The sequence below is a fragment of the Nestor notabilis genome, unplaced genomic scaffold (assembly GCF_000696875.1).
Source record: "Nestor notabilis isolate BGI_N333 unplaced genomic scaffold, ASM69687v1 Scaffold32994, whole genome shotgun sequence".
Taxonomy (NCBI): Eukaryota; Metazoa; Chordata; class Aves; order Psittaciformes; family Psittacidae; genus Nestor; species Nestor notabilis.
In genome coordinates, this window is record NW_009925681.1 from 1 (window position 1) to 13596 (window position 13596).

Sequence of the window (13596 nt, forward strand, 5' to 3'; positions counted from 1 at the left end):
ATTGTGCTGTTTTGCTACAGGATAAAAATGGCCTCTCGGCGGATCACACGGGAGACGTTTGATGCTGTAGTGCAGGACAAAGTTAAAAGGTATCGCATGGACCGGGGTGATGCCATAGAAGATACAATCCATCATTTTAAAGGTAACGAAACGCAGGCGTGACGGGCCGTGGATCCCACTGCGATACATTTCTTGCCTTCCATTTATGTGTATTTGCCTAAAATGTGGGCTTGTGCTGGTGGTTTTCCACATCCATTTTCATTTAAGAGGCTAATAGCTTGCTATGGCTGACACTATTCGATGTGGAATGCAAATTCCAGGCAATAAAACCGAATTTCAAACAAAGGAATTCTGTTCAGGCTACATCGGAGAGTGGGTCCAATTTCAGGAGGTCTCCAGAGACATCGCTGCAGGATGGAATTCTGTTGATGTCTGACAAGTTAAATAAATGTCGGAGTGCACTGGAAGCCTTTGGATCTTTTATTTCATGTCAGTTTTTGGAGCAGAAGCTAAAAGCAGAACATTAATCTCCTGAACATGCACAAAACATCATCTGCAGATTCTTTTATTTTCTAAATTTGACACTTAAAATGTCTAAAAAAGCCCAACAACTTGTTACATTCATAGGAAATGAAAAGTTAATTTCTTAAAGTTGTATAAGCTCTGAAGAAATAATATATTTTAAATACTTAATTTGTCCAATTATTCTTTCTGAATTTAACTCCTGGGAATAGGGAAGCTTGGATCCTTTGTAGGCAATTCTGGTGTGTCTGACTTTATTGTTATCTTGGATAATTGTCTATGGGTAGATCTGAACTGGTGAAGTTCCAGCATTGAGTGTGGAAACAGAAAGTGCAGGCTTTGATAGTCTTACATCTGTACAATCAGAGTAAGAGGCCTTATGAGCACAACACGAGCATCTTCCGAGGCTGAGGAACTTATGAGCAAGTGGAAAATGGGGTATAAACCATGTAACTAAACCACATAACCAAACTATAAAGCAGAGCTGGTGTTTCAGGGAGCATAGAAGTTTTAATAACTGTTTTGACATGTGTGTTTAGGTGTTGTTTCATTTGTGGCTTTTTGCTTATTTCAGTTATTCCATGGACATAAGGAAGCAAATGGGAATATCCTGATGTTAGATATGTTGCTGCTCTTCAGGAGTTTTGATACGTTGACTCTTCTCACTGTCCGAATGTGTTTATCAGCTATTTTTTGGCACTACCTGCAGGGCATTGGTGTCTGTGCTTTTACCGTTACAGCTCGCTCGAGGCCAGTCCCAAGACCAAGATACGACAACAGTTTTCGTGATGATGGAAGATACGCTCACGACAACGCTCAGCACCATCCACACGACGACTGGAGTGAAGACCCTGGGGATGACTATCCAGGACCTTCCTATAGGACTGCCAATCCTCTCGTAAGGAAAGACAACTATTACCATGAACAGTTTGGCCGCCCGGCATCCCGTGACCGGGAATTTGGCCACCCGGCGTCCTGTGACCGGGAATTTGGCCACCCGGCTTCACACAATCGGGAATACCGGCGTCCAGCTGCACACAAGCGGGAGTTTGGGCGCCCAGCATCTCGTGACCGGGAGTACAGGCGCCCGGCTTCCCATGACCGGGAATATGGGCACCTGGCTTCCCATGACCAGGAGTTTGTGGGCTTGGCTTCTCATGACCAGGACTATGGCCCTCCTGACTCTTGGGAATCCTCTGGGCCACATGAAACTGATTTTAGTTCTTCGGATATTTTAGGTGATTTTAGATCACCAGGACTCATGGAAGATGAATATGGCAACATGGAAAATCAGGAGTATGATGTAGACTTTGGAATTCAACCTGATGGCGAGTTCCGACCCCCGATTCGCAGGGGCAGCAGTGGCAGGGGAAGAGCTCCGCGAGGAAAGCGCATTGCAAGGGGTGGTGTTAAAACTAAAGTATTCAAAGGAGAGATCAAAGCTCCCCTCAAGAAGTGGAACACTAAAAAGCTGCAGCCAGGCCTCGATCAGGCGCCACCTGAGCAACCTGAGCAACTGCCAGAAGCTGCTGAGCGACCCGGCCAGAGGCCAGGTCCCGTCCAGCACCCCAACCAAAAGTTGCCTCCACAACCTAATCAGAGGCCAGCTATAACAACCCAGAGACCTATTCTCAGGCTCCCAAAGCCTGCGCATGTTTTCCGAAATCTCAATTTTGACCTTGTGGACAAATCAGATATTTTTTCAACGTTTGGAATAGAAATTATCAAGTGGGCTGGGTTTCATGCGATAAAAACTGATGCAGAGTTTTCCCGGCTCTTCGGAGCTCTCTTTGAGCTGGAGACAGAAACGTGTGCAAAAATGCTTGCCTCCTTTAAGTGCTCCTTGAAGCCAGAACACAGAGATTATTGTTTCTTTACTATCAAGAGTTTACAACATGCTGCTCTCAAAACTCCCAAAGTGGACAATGAGTTTTTAAACATGCTGTTGGACAAAGGTGCTGTGAAAACAAAGAACTGCTTCTTTGAGATTATCAAGCCTTTTGATAAATACATAATGAGGCTCCAGGACCGCCTCCTGAAAGGTGTCACTCCACTGCTGATGGCCTGCAATGCCTATGAGCTGAGCATCAAGACGAGTGGGTTTGGGAATCCCAGAGAAATGGCAAGTGCTTTTGAGACCACTGTTTCTCTCTGTCGTAAGTCTTTAGCGCTTCTGGGGCAGACCTTCGCCTTAGCATCTGTTTTCAGGCAAGAGAAAATACTTGAGGCTGTAGGGCTCCAGGAAATGGCTCCAGCACCAACGTTGTTCCCAAACTTTGATGATTCAACATTGTTTGGAAGGGAGTACATTGAAAACTTGAAGGCTTGGTTGGAAAAGAGTGGATATCCCATTCAGATGAAAAAAACTGAGCAGGAGTCCACAGAACCGCTTAAAAAACCCTCTCCTGACCCAAAAGGTAACAGGGGGTAAACTGTTGTAAGATACTTGGCAGGATATAATGTCTTTATTTGTCACTAGCATTTTATTGTCATTTTAATGGTTTCATTAGGTCAGGATTTCCTAATTCTGGGAATTCCATGTGAACCTTTGGCAGTGCTGAGGCAGGTAGTAAATACTACCTGCTTTGCACTTTATGGATGAAAGCGTGTCTCCTTCCTCCCCTCTCCTGCACATCCTTATACTGAAACGTAGGATTTCCACCTCGTGCCCTGGGACTCCTCAGCTGCCCCCCAGTGCCAGCCCTGGAGGAGGCCAGGCCTGCAGCTGCAACTGCCTGCATCAGAGGGAGTATCTGCATCTAAGCAAAGCTGGAGGTGTTACCACGAGCGCTTTTAGCGGATGCAGATGTCTTGGAAGTTGCTTCTGTACTACCACCTATAGGAACAGATCTCCTCTACTCCATTAGACCAGCTAGTTCATCCTCTCTAAAGCATTCTTACTCATTACTACACGCATCTGGTTTTTCCTAATTGAACCTCAGGTGCTTTCTCAGGGAGGTCTTACAGCACTGACACTGAACGATTGGGAGCTCCCCCTTCCCAATAGTGTTCAAATACACTTAGTTTGCACAAAATCCCTTTGGTGCAATCCGTAATTGCCTTTCAAAAGATGGCTTCACTTGCCCAGGATGGCCAAAGGTGAGTTTCTTAAACCACAGCACTGCTCAGAATAAACCGTTCTAGAATCTGACTTGAGCAACCAGAAAGTTTGAGGTTTCCTTCACTTATATATTCAGTGCAGCCTTTTTATGCATTAATGTTGAAAAATTGCAAATGTCAGTGTGTCAAAGAGTAACAGAGATGACACATTGATACTCTGTGGCTGAGCAGAATGCAGTGACTGCTCTTCTCTCTCCCCACAGTCCCACAGCGAGCTGATCGGAAGGTTGTAGAGACGATTGAAGAGCTGGTGAGCAGCATCGTGTCAGGAACCTTGTCTGCCAAAGAGAGGACTGCTCAGAAGAACTGCCCTGAGTATTGGTAGGCGTGTGTGAACAGTGTGTCGTAATGCTGCCTGCTGGCAAAGATCCGTGGAATAGACTTAATTACATCCAGTATTCATTGGATGGGTGTAAGATCAAAGCCTATTGTGTATTTAATCAGACTTTTTGAGCTCCGTACACCTCCTGATACCCCTGGAAAATGTCCTGTTGCTTCTGTCTTGCCTTGTAGCTCATGATGCTTTTGATCTGTCAGTAATGGCTGCACCTCAAACCAAATGCAGGGCGTTAAAAGCAATTTGCATGCACGAGATGAGAATAGGAAGCAAACGTAGTTGGTATAAACACACAGTGAGGTGACAGACTTATGGATCTCATGTTCTAAATAATGTTGGAAAAGGAAAGTTGAGACACTTCCAAGTGTAATGATCTTTTAATCTGACACTGTCTCTTAATGTGTGAATTGCAGCATAGCTGCTTAATTACTCGCCAAATGATTTATGTCAACCCCCTCCATCATTTACTTGCTTGGCATGCTTTACTCACTGCTGTACAAGTGGAGTTGGGTGTTATTCTGAAGCTAATGTTAGTCTAGCAACTTGTGTACACCCCTGGAAGAAAGGGCCAATTGCTGCAGACTTCCTGCTCTGAGAATTCAGCTCAGGCTTTCATTTTGTTGATGTGATTTTATTTAGGTTCTTGTCTGATGAAGATAGTCTGGAATACAAGTACTACAGACTCAAGTTATCAGAGATGCAAAGGCGGACGTCACCTGGCACGGAAGCGGGTGCGGAGGGCAGAACACTAGAAGGCTCTGCAGCAGAAGCCGTGCGGGCCATGCTCTACGCCAGGAAGGTGGCAAGTATTAAGAGAAGGCTGTTCAAAAGAAAAAGGCTTGGGATCAGCACACACCGCAGGGCTCGAGGAAGGAAGGGCAGGAGAGCATCCACAGGGACACAGACTGTGCTTTCAGCTGGGACAGTGCTGAAGCACCAGGACAAGCATCTTCAAGGTTCAGTCCAGTCAAAGCCGCCTGCCTCAGAACCCAGCCTGTGTGAGAAGAGCTCTTCCCTGGATGCCACCTCACCCTCCCAGTGTGCAGCCGCTTCAGAGGTGTCTCTGCCAGCAGAAGAAAGGGCAGATTCTGAGGGTTTCTCAGCACCACCTGACCTCCTCCCGCCATTGCCCTCTCAGTTTCCTGATGGTATGTGAAGCTGCAAGATTAGATTTTCAACTGTAAGTTACATGAGAAAAAAAATTGCATTGAATGTTCTGGAAATACCAAAATCACTTACTTTGCTAAAGTAGTTCTCAACTGGAATGAGCTCCCAGTAGTGCAGGTTTTGGATGAAGCTGTAGATAACCAGCTTTCTGTTTCTTGCAGTGGATGCTAAAACAATGGAAACTGCTGAGAAACTCGCCAAGTTTGTTGCTCAGGTAGGACCAGAGATTGAGCAGTTCAGCATCGACAACAGCACGGACAACCCAGACCTTTGGTGAGTGAGCCACAGGTTCAGCCGTGGGAATGGGCTCGTAAGGAAAATCAAAATGCATCGAGGCAGTTACTAAGGAGGTATTTCCTCTTCTGGTGTGTTGAACGTGTGCTTTTATTCAATGTGTTTGGGAACAGTGGATTTCTGAGCAATACTCCCTGTTGTCCTGCTCAGCACCTCCAGTAATGGTGAATATCTGAAACACCGACAAAAGGAAAACGCTTCTCCCAAATGTGAACATGCACTGATAGATGTATCTTATTTTTGATATCCTAAGTGATCAGCTTGCATCTTGAAACAGTTTCTGCCAAAGTAGTTTCAGTCTTGTTCATTTTTGAAGCAAGGCTCTGATGACAGTAGCCCAAGTGCTCTGCTGTAAGTTAGCACAGGTTTTCTCTTGTAGTCATGCTGTACCAGCAGAAAGGGAGCCCTGTTGTCTCTTCTGTCTCTCAGAATCAATACCCCTGTTGCCACATAGGCCACATGACTGACATTCGGAAGACCCAAATTCTCTTGTGGGCTCTGCTGTTCGCCTTTTGGGTCATCCCAACCTGGCATCTTGCCGTAGTGTCTCCAGCTATATGATGAAGCTAATTGTACTGAATTCTTTACAGCACAGGTTGAGGTGTGCTGCCATAAACCAGTCTGAGAACTGAGGAGAACGATCGCTGCTGTTGGGGAATCCTACAGTTCTACAAAAAATTACTAAGAGCTTTATTTCTGTTGTCTCACTTCATGGTAGCTACAGACTATCTCTTTCTGATATTATGTCACTGTAATTTTTGCTCAGGTTTCTACAGGATCGAAACAGTTCTGCCTTCAAATTCTATCGAATGAAAGTCTATGAGTTGTGTCCATCCATTAACTTCAGTGCTGTGTCAGAAGCAACTGATGCTGGGGAGAGTGCTAAGCCTGAAGAGAGAAATCTGGATATTTCGGAAGAGGAAGAGGATGAAGAAGAAGAAGAGGAAGAAGATAATGAGGAGGAAGCTGAGTTTGAGGAGGATATCTCCCAGCCTTTGGAAGGAATGGATATGGAGCAAGCAGAGGAGGGAGAAGAGGATGACATGTCAGCAGGTAGAAGTGTGGAAAACCTAGCGGAAGAGATGATTTCCAAACCAGGAGAGGAAATGTCCACAGGTGAAGTGCAGCTAGCCACATCATCTGATGGTGCTGTACCCAATCTGTCGACACAGGCGTCCGCTCCTGCTCCGGGAACCCCATTTCCTCGCAAACGAATCAGCAGCAAGTCTCTGAAAGTGGGTATGATTCCTGCATCCAAAAGGATTTGCCTCATAGAAGAACCAAAAGGTGAGTGTCACTTAGAGCATCTTTTGTAGGTATCAGTAAAGAATTCCTGGGGTTTATGTGCTTTGTTGCTGACTGCTGTTGGCTGAAAGAATTAATTCTCTAGCCAACAAAGGAGAACCTGAATAAACTCTGTAAGTTTTTGTACTGTAGTGCAATAGTAAAGTTCACGTTGCCATTCCTTAAATATTCCCTAAGTAGATGTGAATGTTATCCACTCTCTGCTGCTTAAAAACCTCCCAGTAGTAGTTTCGTGGGGTTTATTTGATCAGTGTACAGAAGGTTTAACAGACTTAAGGAGAGTACTGAACAGACTTTGAGTGTTTGACTAAACATGTTCCAACTGTGGATGGGCCTGTCAAATGCTGTCAATATGTCCACAGCGAGGGTGGGTCAAGATAGTCCCAAGACTTGAGAGAAAAGTAGCTTAAAACTGATTTTATGTGCTCTGCAGCTGCTTTAACAAATGTCTTGTCTTTGCATAATGATTTTTGCTGGTGAAGGTTGGCATTTGTGGTATGAAAATTGTATACAATAACCTCATTTAAGTCCAGGCTGAATTTTCTATGAGTATTACAGAAGCTCAGGGAAAATGGAAGATGTAAAGTCCTTTATAGTGTATCATCCATCAGTGTATTGCTGGCACAATATGTCCAAAACTAAATACATGCGTTACCTTATTTGTGGTGGAGGGGGAAAAAGGTCTTACCATTTCTCTTTGTCTTAGTTCTATTCTGATCTTCCTTGTGGGTTCTGATTTTAGGCCAGGGCACTGAGTTGAGTCCTGCTTTAGATGTACTTGGGGAGTTGTGCATGAATTTTTCTTTACAGCTGAATTTTGTCTTTGATTTGACTTGCAGTGCATGAACCTGTCAGAATTGCTTATGATAGGCCTCGTGGTTGCCCAGTTACAAAGAAAAAGAAGGTAAAGAACTCCTCTGGTTTGTCATTGCACTCTGAGAGCCAGCTGGCTTTGCAAGAGACAGCCTCTGAAAATGTGTCATTGCCATAAAATCAACTTAAAACCTAAAGAGCCTGATCCTGAAAGCCAGGACTAGGCCTGAGAGCAGCCATGGCTCCCGTTAGCTTGTCACTACCTGTGTCAAAAGGAAACATTTAGTGATTACAGCACTATTGAAAAGACGTGCATTAACCTTGTCTTCTGTGAAAACACAAAAGTTAAAAAGGAAGAAAGGAATCAGTACGTTGCTGTCTGGAAAACAGGCTGTAATTTCCCACAACTGGGGAGATGTTATGTGTTTGTAAAGGAGGTTCAATCATGAGACCATTCGGTCTAACAACTGGCCAGGCAGGTGTTTTCCCTTTGACAGACTTTTTCTGTGTGGCCAGTAAAGTGCTGCTTAGAAGATCTTCCTGTATATCCAGAAATTCAGACACAGTTTGGGGAGGAGGTGGGGATTTGAGGGATTTTTTAATCCATGGCCTCCCTGTATAACAAAAGAACCCTCTTTGTGTTTTCTGTTTTTTCTCTCCATAGAAACCAAAAGATTTGGAGTTTTCACACAAGAAGCTGACAAACAGGAATGTGGGTTTCCAGATGCTTCAGAAGATGGGCTGGCAGGAGGGACATGGCCTTGGTACACGAGGAAAAGGAATCCGAGAGCCTGTAAAAGTGTATGTAATGGGAACACAGTGCAGAGATCTGCCACCTCTGGAAAAGGCTGGGATTCTCCTGGCCACCAGGTTTCTCTCACCACCTACGTGTGCCAGTTCAGTGCTTTGTTTCCTTCCTCATGTTGGCCTCTGGCCTCAGCAAAGCTGAACGTGGAGACTTCCCGTGTGTCTGGCCAGGCAGGGCAAAGCCTGGTCTGGAGGGTGGCTGTTTCTTGCCGTCCAGTTTGACATCCCTGAAGGCTGCAGCATGAAGGCTGCAGTGTGTGGACACTCCCTAAAGATAGAGGTGCCCCTGTTCTTCAGGAGATGGGTTTTGTTGTTTGCTGGATTTAGGTTTGGGGTTTTTAACACATAGTGTTATCCTGGGGATCTCCTTGCAGCCACACCAGCTACAGAACATATAAATAGGCTTTAGAAATGTCATACACAGTACTCCTAGGTGCAGGCAACACATCTATTTTCACTCTAATTACGTGATTCATTCCACTGCACACTGAAAGAGGTAAGTGCATCTGCCAGAAGGTAAGTGTGCTTTTTCCTTTAAAACATACTTTTGGGTTTGAATCTTCATTTTGTCTTTTAAAAGTTGCTGTATCCAGTGTCCACTGCTGCCAGCACGGCAATGGGTGATGCCTCCTTCAGCTTCCTGATTGAATAAGGAGGTGGAAACTACTTGTTTCTCTCTGGACCCATACAACAAGCTTTCTCTCTGGTTTAACAGTTTTCTTTCTCCAGGGTTTTGTGTGTTCTCTTTGTGCCTTGGACCCTCCTGGTCGTTTTAGCTGGTGGGATACTTCTGGTTGTTTCTTTCTTTTTTCCGTAGTGGTCCCTGTGTCCGGTGGCCATCACTAGATTTTCTGTGTTTCCTCTTCCAGCAGCAGATGGACAAGGTGACAGCAGGTTACTTCCCCTACAGCTCTCACGTTCACTTTGGCTCTTGACCTCAAAACTTGTTGGAACCAAATCTGAGTCACTTTTTGTTTCTGTAGCTCCTGCACGAGCCTGGCTGCACAGTTCATCATGAGTGATTCGGTTGTTTCTGGTCTGTCAGCTCCCCACATTCTCAATGGTTTTGGCCATCTTTAACTGCAGTTTTAATGCGTGAAAATACAGTTTTTTCCAGCCTGAGTCCATGGCTGTGTTGCTCTTGTAAAGCCACCTGCAAAGAGCAGTGCAGAGCTGCTTTCTGTACCTCTAACACGAGTGTGTTGACCTTTTCTGTAACATAGGGAGCACTCCGTGGTTTTGATTATCTCCCTGGTGTGCACCTCTCTTACTGTCTCATCCAGCTCATTCTTTGGACAATACACTGGGACGATCTCAGTGAGGATGAAACCAGTGCAATTTAACACTTTGCTTTCTCTTGTTGGTTGCTTTGACACAGTGCAGAGTTGGTTTTGTCTTTCATTTAGTAACCTCTTTCCTCCCTTTTGAAAACCACCAGCTCTTCTACTGATGAACTGTTTGAAACTGCACGTGCTGCCTAATCTTATTCTCTGAGCAAGAGGGGATGGATTAATAATTGGAGAGGCTCCAGTTGCAGTACAGATCATGCCCTGATCGTTGTAGAACGCTGGTATCTAAACCCCATGTATTTAGGCACATCATTTGTTACACAAAGAAACTTGAAGCCCTGTTTTGTTAGGAAAGCTTAAAGCTTGTGTTTGGCTGTGGCAGCAAGTTGTATTTGCAGGTTTGAGGAGATTTTGATGTATGTTACTGTCAGAGATCCATGAACTGCTTGGTGACTCCTCATGGAAATGATGGCTCTGGAGATCTTAAATGGAATTTCAAGTTAGTCTTGAGAGCTGTTCCCTGTCTTGAGCTGTGGGTCTGACCAGGTTTAAGGTTCAAGAGATGTTTAAAAACCCCCAAACACCCAGCCCCCAACTCAAAAGGAGAGCGTTGCTGTGGGACAGACCCTGCTCTGAGTGATGATCTCATGGCTTTAACCAGGTTTTTTTATTCTGGAAGTAATCTAGAAGGGAGCTGTAGTGTAAATAGAAACCCAACCAACCAAAATCATCTGTTCGTTCTGGTTGGAAGCACGAAGCAGCCGTTGTGTAATGGGAGAGTCTGCTTCAAACAGGTCATACTGCAAAAGAGAAAAAATAGCCACGTTTTGGGAGGTCTTTTAGGTGGCTTCACTTTTAACCACAATAGAAAACGTACCTGAACTTGATGATACAACTGCCAGCTCACACTCTGTACCATTTGGGACAAGGAAAACAGCACCCAGGCTTCTGCTGGGGGCTGTAAAGTTGAATCTGCTTTTTAGAGGCTGAATATTCTCTCAGAATTGCACTATCTACTTGGCTGACGTGGATCTGGTATGACAGAAATTGGATAAGAATAAGTTTTCTTTACTTCATGTCCTCAGATTTTACCCTGAGAGCACAGCAAACCCGATCTGAGCATATGGGGCAATCTAAAAAGGTTTTCATACTTGAATATTGCCTACAGATTTTGTTATATAGTCTCTGCCGTGGAGGATAAAACTAGCACAGAGGATTGATCATTCCTGTGGCAGAGGTTTCATTCATCTTGCCTTTGTAATGTCTCTGTTCTGTGCACAGAGCCTGGAGTAAGAGATGGGGTTTAATTATTTGTACCTCAGCATTCTTGTGGGTCACCTCCTTCCCGGGCAGAAAGTTGGTTTCATGTTGCTGAGGCCTGGCTGCTCCTATTGGCATGTTTGGGTGAAGAGAGGAGTTAAAGACTCACTTCCTTTTCGGAAGGGCAGGACTTGTCTGTGGTGTGTGTCTTGCTTTGGGGGCTACACGTTTTAAGCAGCATTATGACCCTTTGGTAAAACTATCATCTTTTATGCAGTTATGTGGTGTTTCCTCCAAGTCCCTGACTTCTGTCATTCTTGAAATGTAACAAACGAGGCCATTTTTGCCATCTTTTCAACAGAGGATCTTGTATACCGTGAATAAAATGGTTAAAGTTCATGCAAGAATTTGATCTGTTGGATGACTGTATCTTCACTGCCCCCTTAATATCCTAGGAGCATTTTCTTCTGGTGGGTATTTGCATGTGCAATGGGAGGTGGGATTGTTTTATGGTTGATCTGGTATGCCAGATACGAAGCCTCCACTCCCCCTCTCCCCCCAGTGAAGCAGAATTACTTTCCACTTGAATTGTATCTATGTTGGAAGCTATTGTTTAGATCTCTTCTGCACATTGTCAAATGTAACAGAAACAGTTTTCTAACTATTCATTTTACTCCCTAGGGGTGCTACCTCTGCAGGGGAGGGCTTGGGTGTTGCAGGGGAAGAAAATAAAGAAGATGCATTTGATGTTTTCCGTCAAAGAATGATACAAATGTACAGGCAGAAAAGAGCCAGTAAATAGGTATGTGCAATGGACACGTCTGCTTTCTGAATTCCTGCAAACATTAACATACCAGGGCTTTTTAAGTCTTCCTTAACCAAGAGAATATTACTGTTTCCATGAGTATATCTGGCTTCTTACCATTTCATGAGAATCCAGAGCTACGTTGAACTGCTTTGAACTGCTGAGTTACCCCCAATCTTACTTTCTAGGTTTGACATAAAGACTCGCTCGCTAGAAAGTGCACGGATATGCAAAGGCTGCTTGTGAAAGCTCCTCGCCAGAGCATGCCAGTGTGAAGAACACTTTGTTCTATAGTAGTGGACTTGAATACTAATGTATTAAAACATTTTCCAAGATTCATGTTAGCCTTGTGTTTAATTGTGCAAGCTAACGACTTGGATGTCATCTTCTGAGGAAGAAACAACTGATTTTGTTCTCGGAAGTGCCTGCTTACCTCTCTCTTTGGCCAAGTGTTCCTGTTTTGTGATGAGATGGCTTACCAAAAAAACCAGACTAAGCAGCGTGAAAAATATGACTTGGCCTGCTTTGGCTCTGATCCTTTCTGAAAGCAAGAATCTTCTCAAGTTCAGATCTTGCAAGGCAGTTCAGATTTTATTATGCTACATTTTGTTGATGGTCTGATCTTCTGATCTACTTCTGGAGTCTGCATAGAGCAGTTTCCTTTCCTCCACATGCCAGTTTTAAGAAGAGTCTCTACCCGTGTGCTTATTTCATATAGGAATCTAGACTTTAAAAGTAGGATGAATAACAGAGTTCATCTGAGTCTGAGAACACTAAACTCTTCCTTGAAAGCCTCGGCTGCTGAGGTCTCACTGTAACAAACAAGTAATACATATTTTAAGTGTACTTTTTGGGTTTACACGAATTTGCAGCTCTTCTCCAACAAATTCTTGACTAATTTCTTTCCTTCTCAGAGAAGTTTAAGCCATGAGCAGGTGCAGTTCATGTGGCTGCAGGAGATACTGAAGAAAACACTTGGAAGTCAGATATTCAGAAGTCATCTGGAAGTGGATGATCAGTTTCGTAAGACCATCAGTTTAGAGAGTCGTTTGTTTCTTTTAAATATTTGCTTTGCAGAAGTTCTTTTATTGAAAAATTCCATGAAATAAGACCAAAAAAAGGCTTGTACTTTTAAGGGACTATTCCACAACTTCCTGAAAGCGAAGACTGGATTAATCCACTGTGCTTCAGCAAAAAGCATTACCTGACTGCTTGGTGAAGCAGCTCTGAAGATGGGAAAGATTTCACAGTGTTACCACAAAGAAAGATTCGAGGTCTGATCGTTCATCTTTATCTGACTTGCACATCAATAAGGGATCTGTGACTGGATTACTGAGAGAATTTAATAATGCACTTGTAGTGTGTTCATTCCCCATCATTAGCTTTCTAAAACTAGGCAAAACTCTTCACTTGAATGTTATTATAGTACCAAAACCTACTTTGCTGACGTTCTCTTGAAGAGAGTTGATCTTGAGCTGATGCATGTTTTGCTTACTAGCAGTGAGTGCTTGTCTTGCTGATGTTCCCATCCCACACCATGCTTCTTGCAGGGCAAAGAGCTTATGGTCCACCACTAATAGTACCCCCTGGTCCCGTGGCAGCATCTCCCATTCCTCACTGACATATATGCAAGAAACTGTTCTTCAGTTACCAGCTTGCCTGTGCCTGCTGTGTAAGGAACAAAATTATACTATTTCCCCATTAAACTCCCTGTTGGTTGAAAGGGAATGTCTTCATTTTCATTCGTCAGCAACAAGCTTTTCCTTGTAACAACCAGTTTTAGTTTATGAATGCAAGTTTTGGGGTTTTTTCCTTTATGGGTCTTTGAAACCATAAGAAACAATAATGTTGCAGTGTAATTTTCTGATAGCTCTGGT

General features: G+C 44.0%; 1 protein-coding gene across 1 annotated transcript; it reads left to right on the forward strand.

The window, feature by feature from the left end:
* The first annotated feature begins 27 nt into the window (after window positions 1-27).
* SUGP2 (SURP and G patch domain containing 2) lies at window positions 28-11716 on the forward strand. The gene is given in 10 exon segments (XM_010013164.1): window positions 28-142; window positions 1263-2976; window positions 3844-3963; window positions 4619-5127; window positions 5308-5419; window positions 6207-6421; window positions 6611-6727; window positions 7585-7649; window positions 8223-8359; window positions 11596-11716. Coding segments are annotated over 10 exon segments (3225 nt in total).
* Window positions 11717-13596: the final 1880 nt, after the last annotated feature.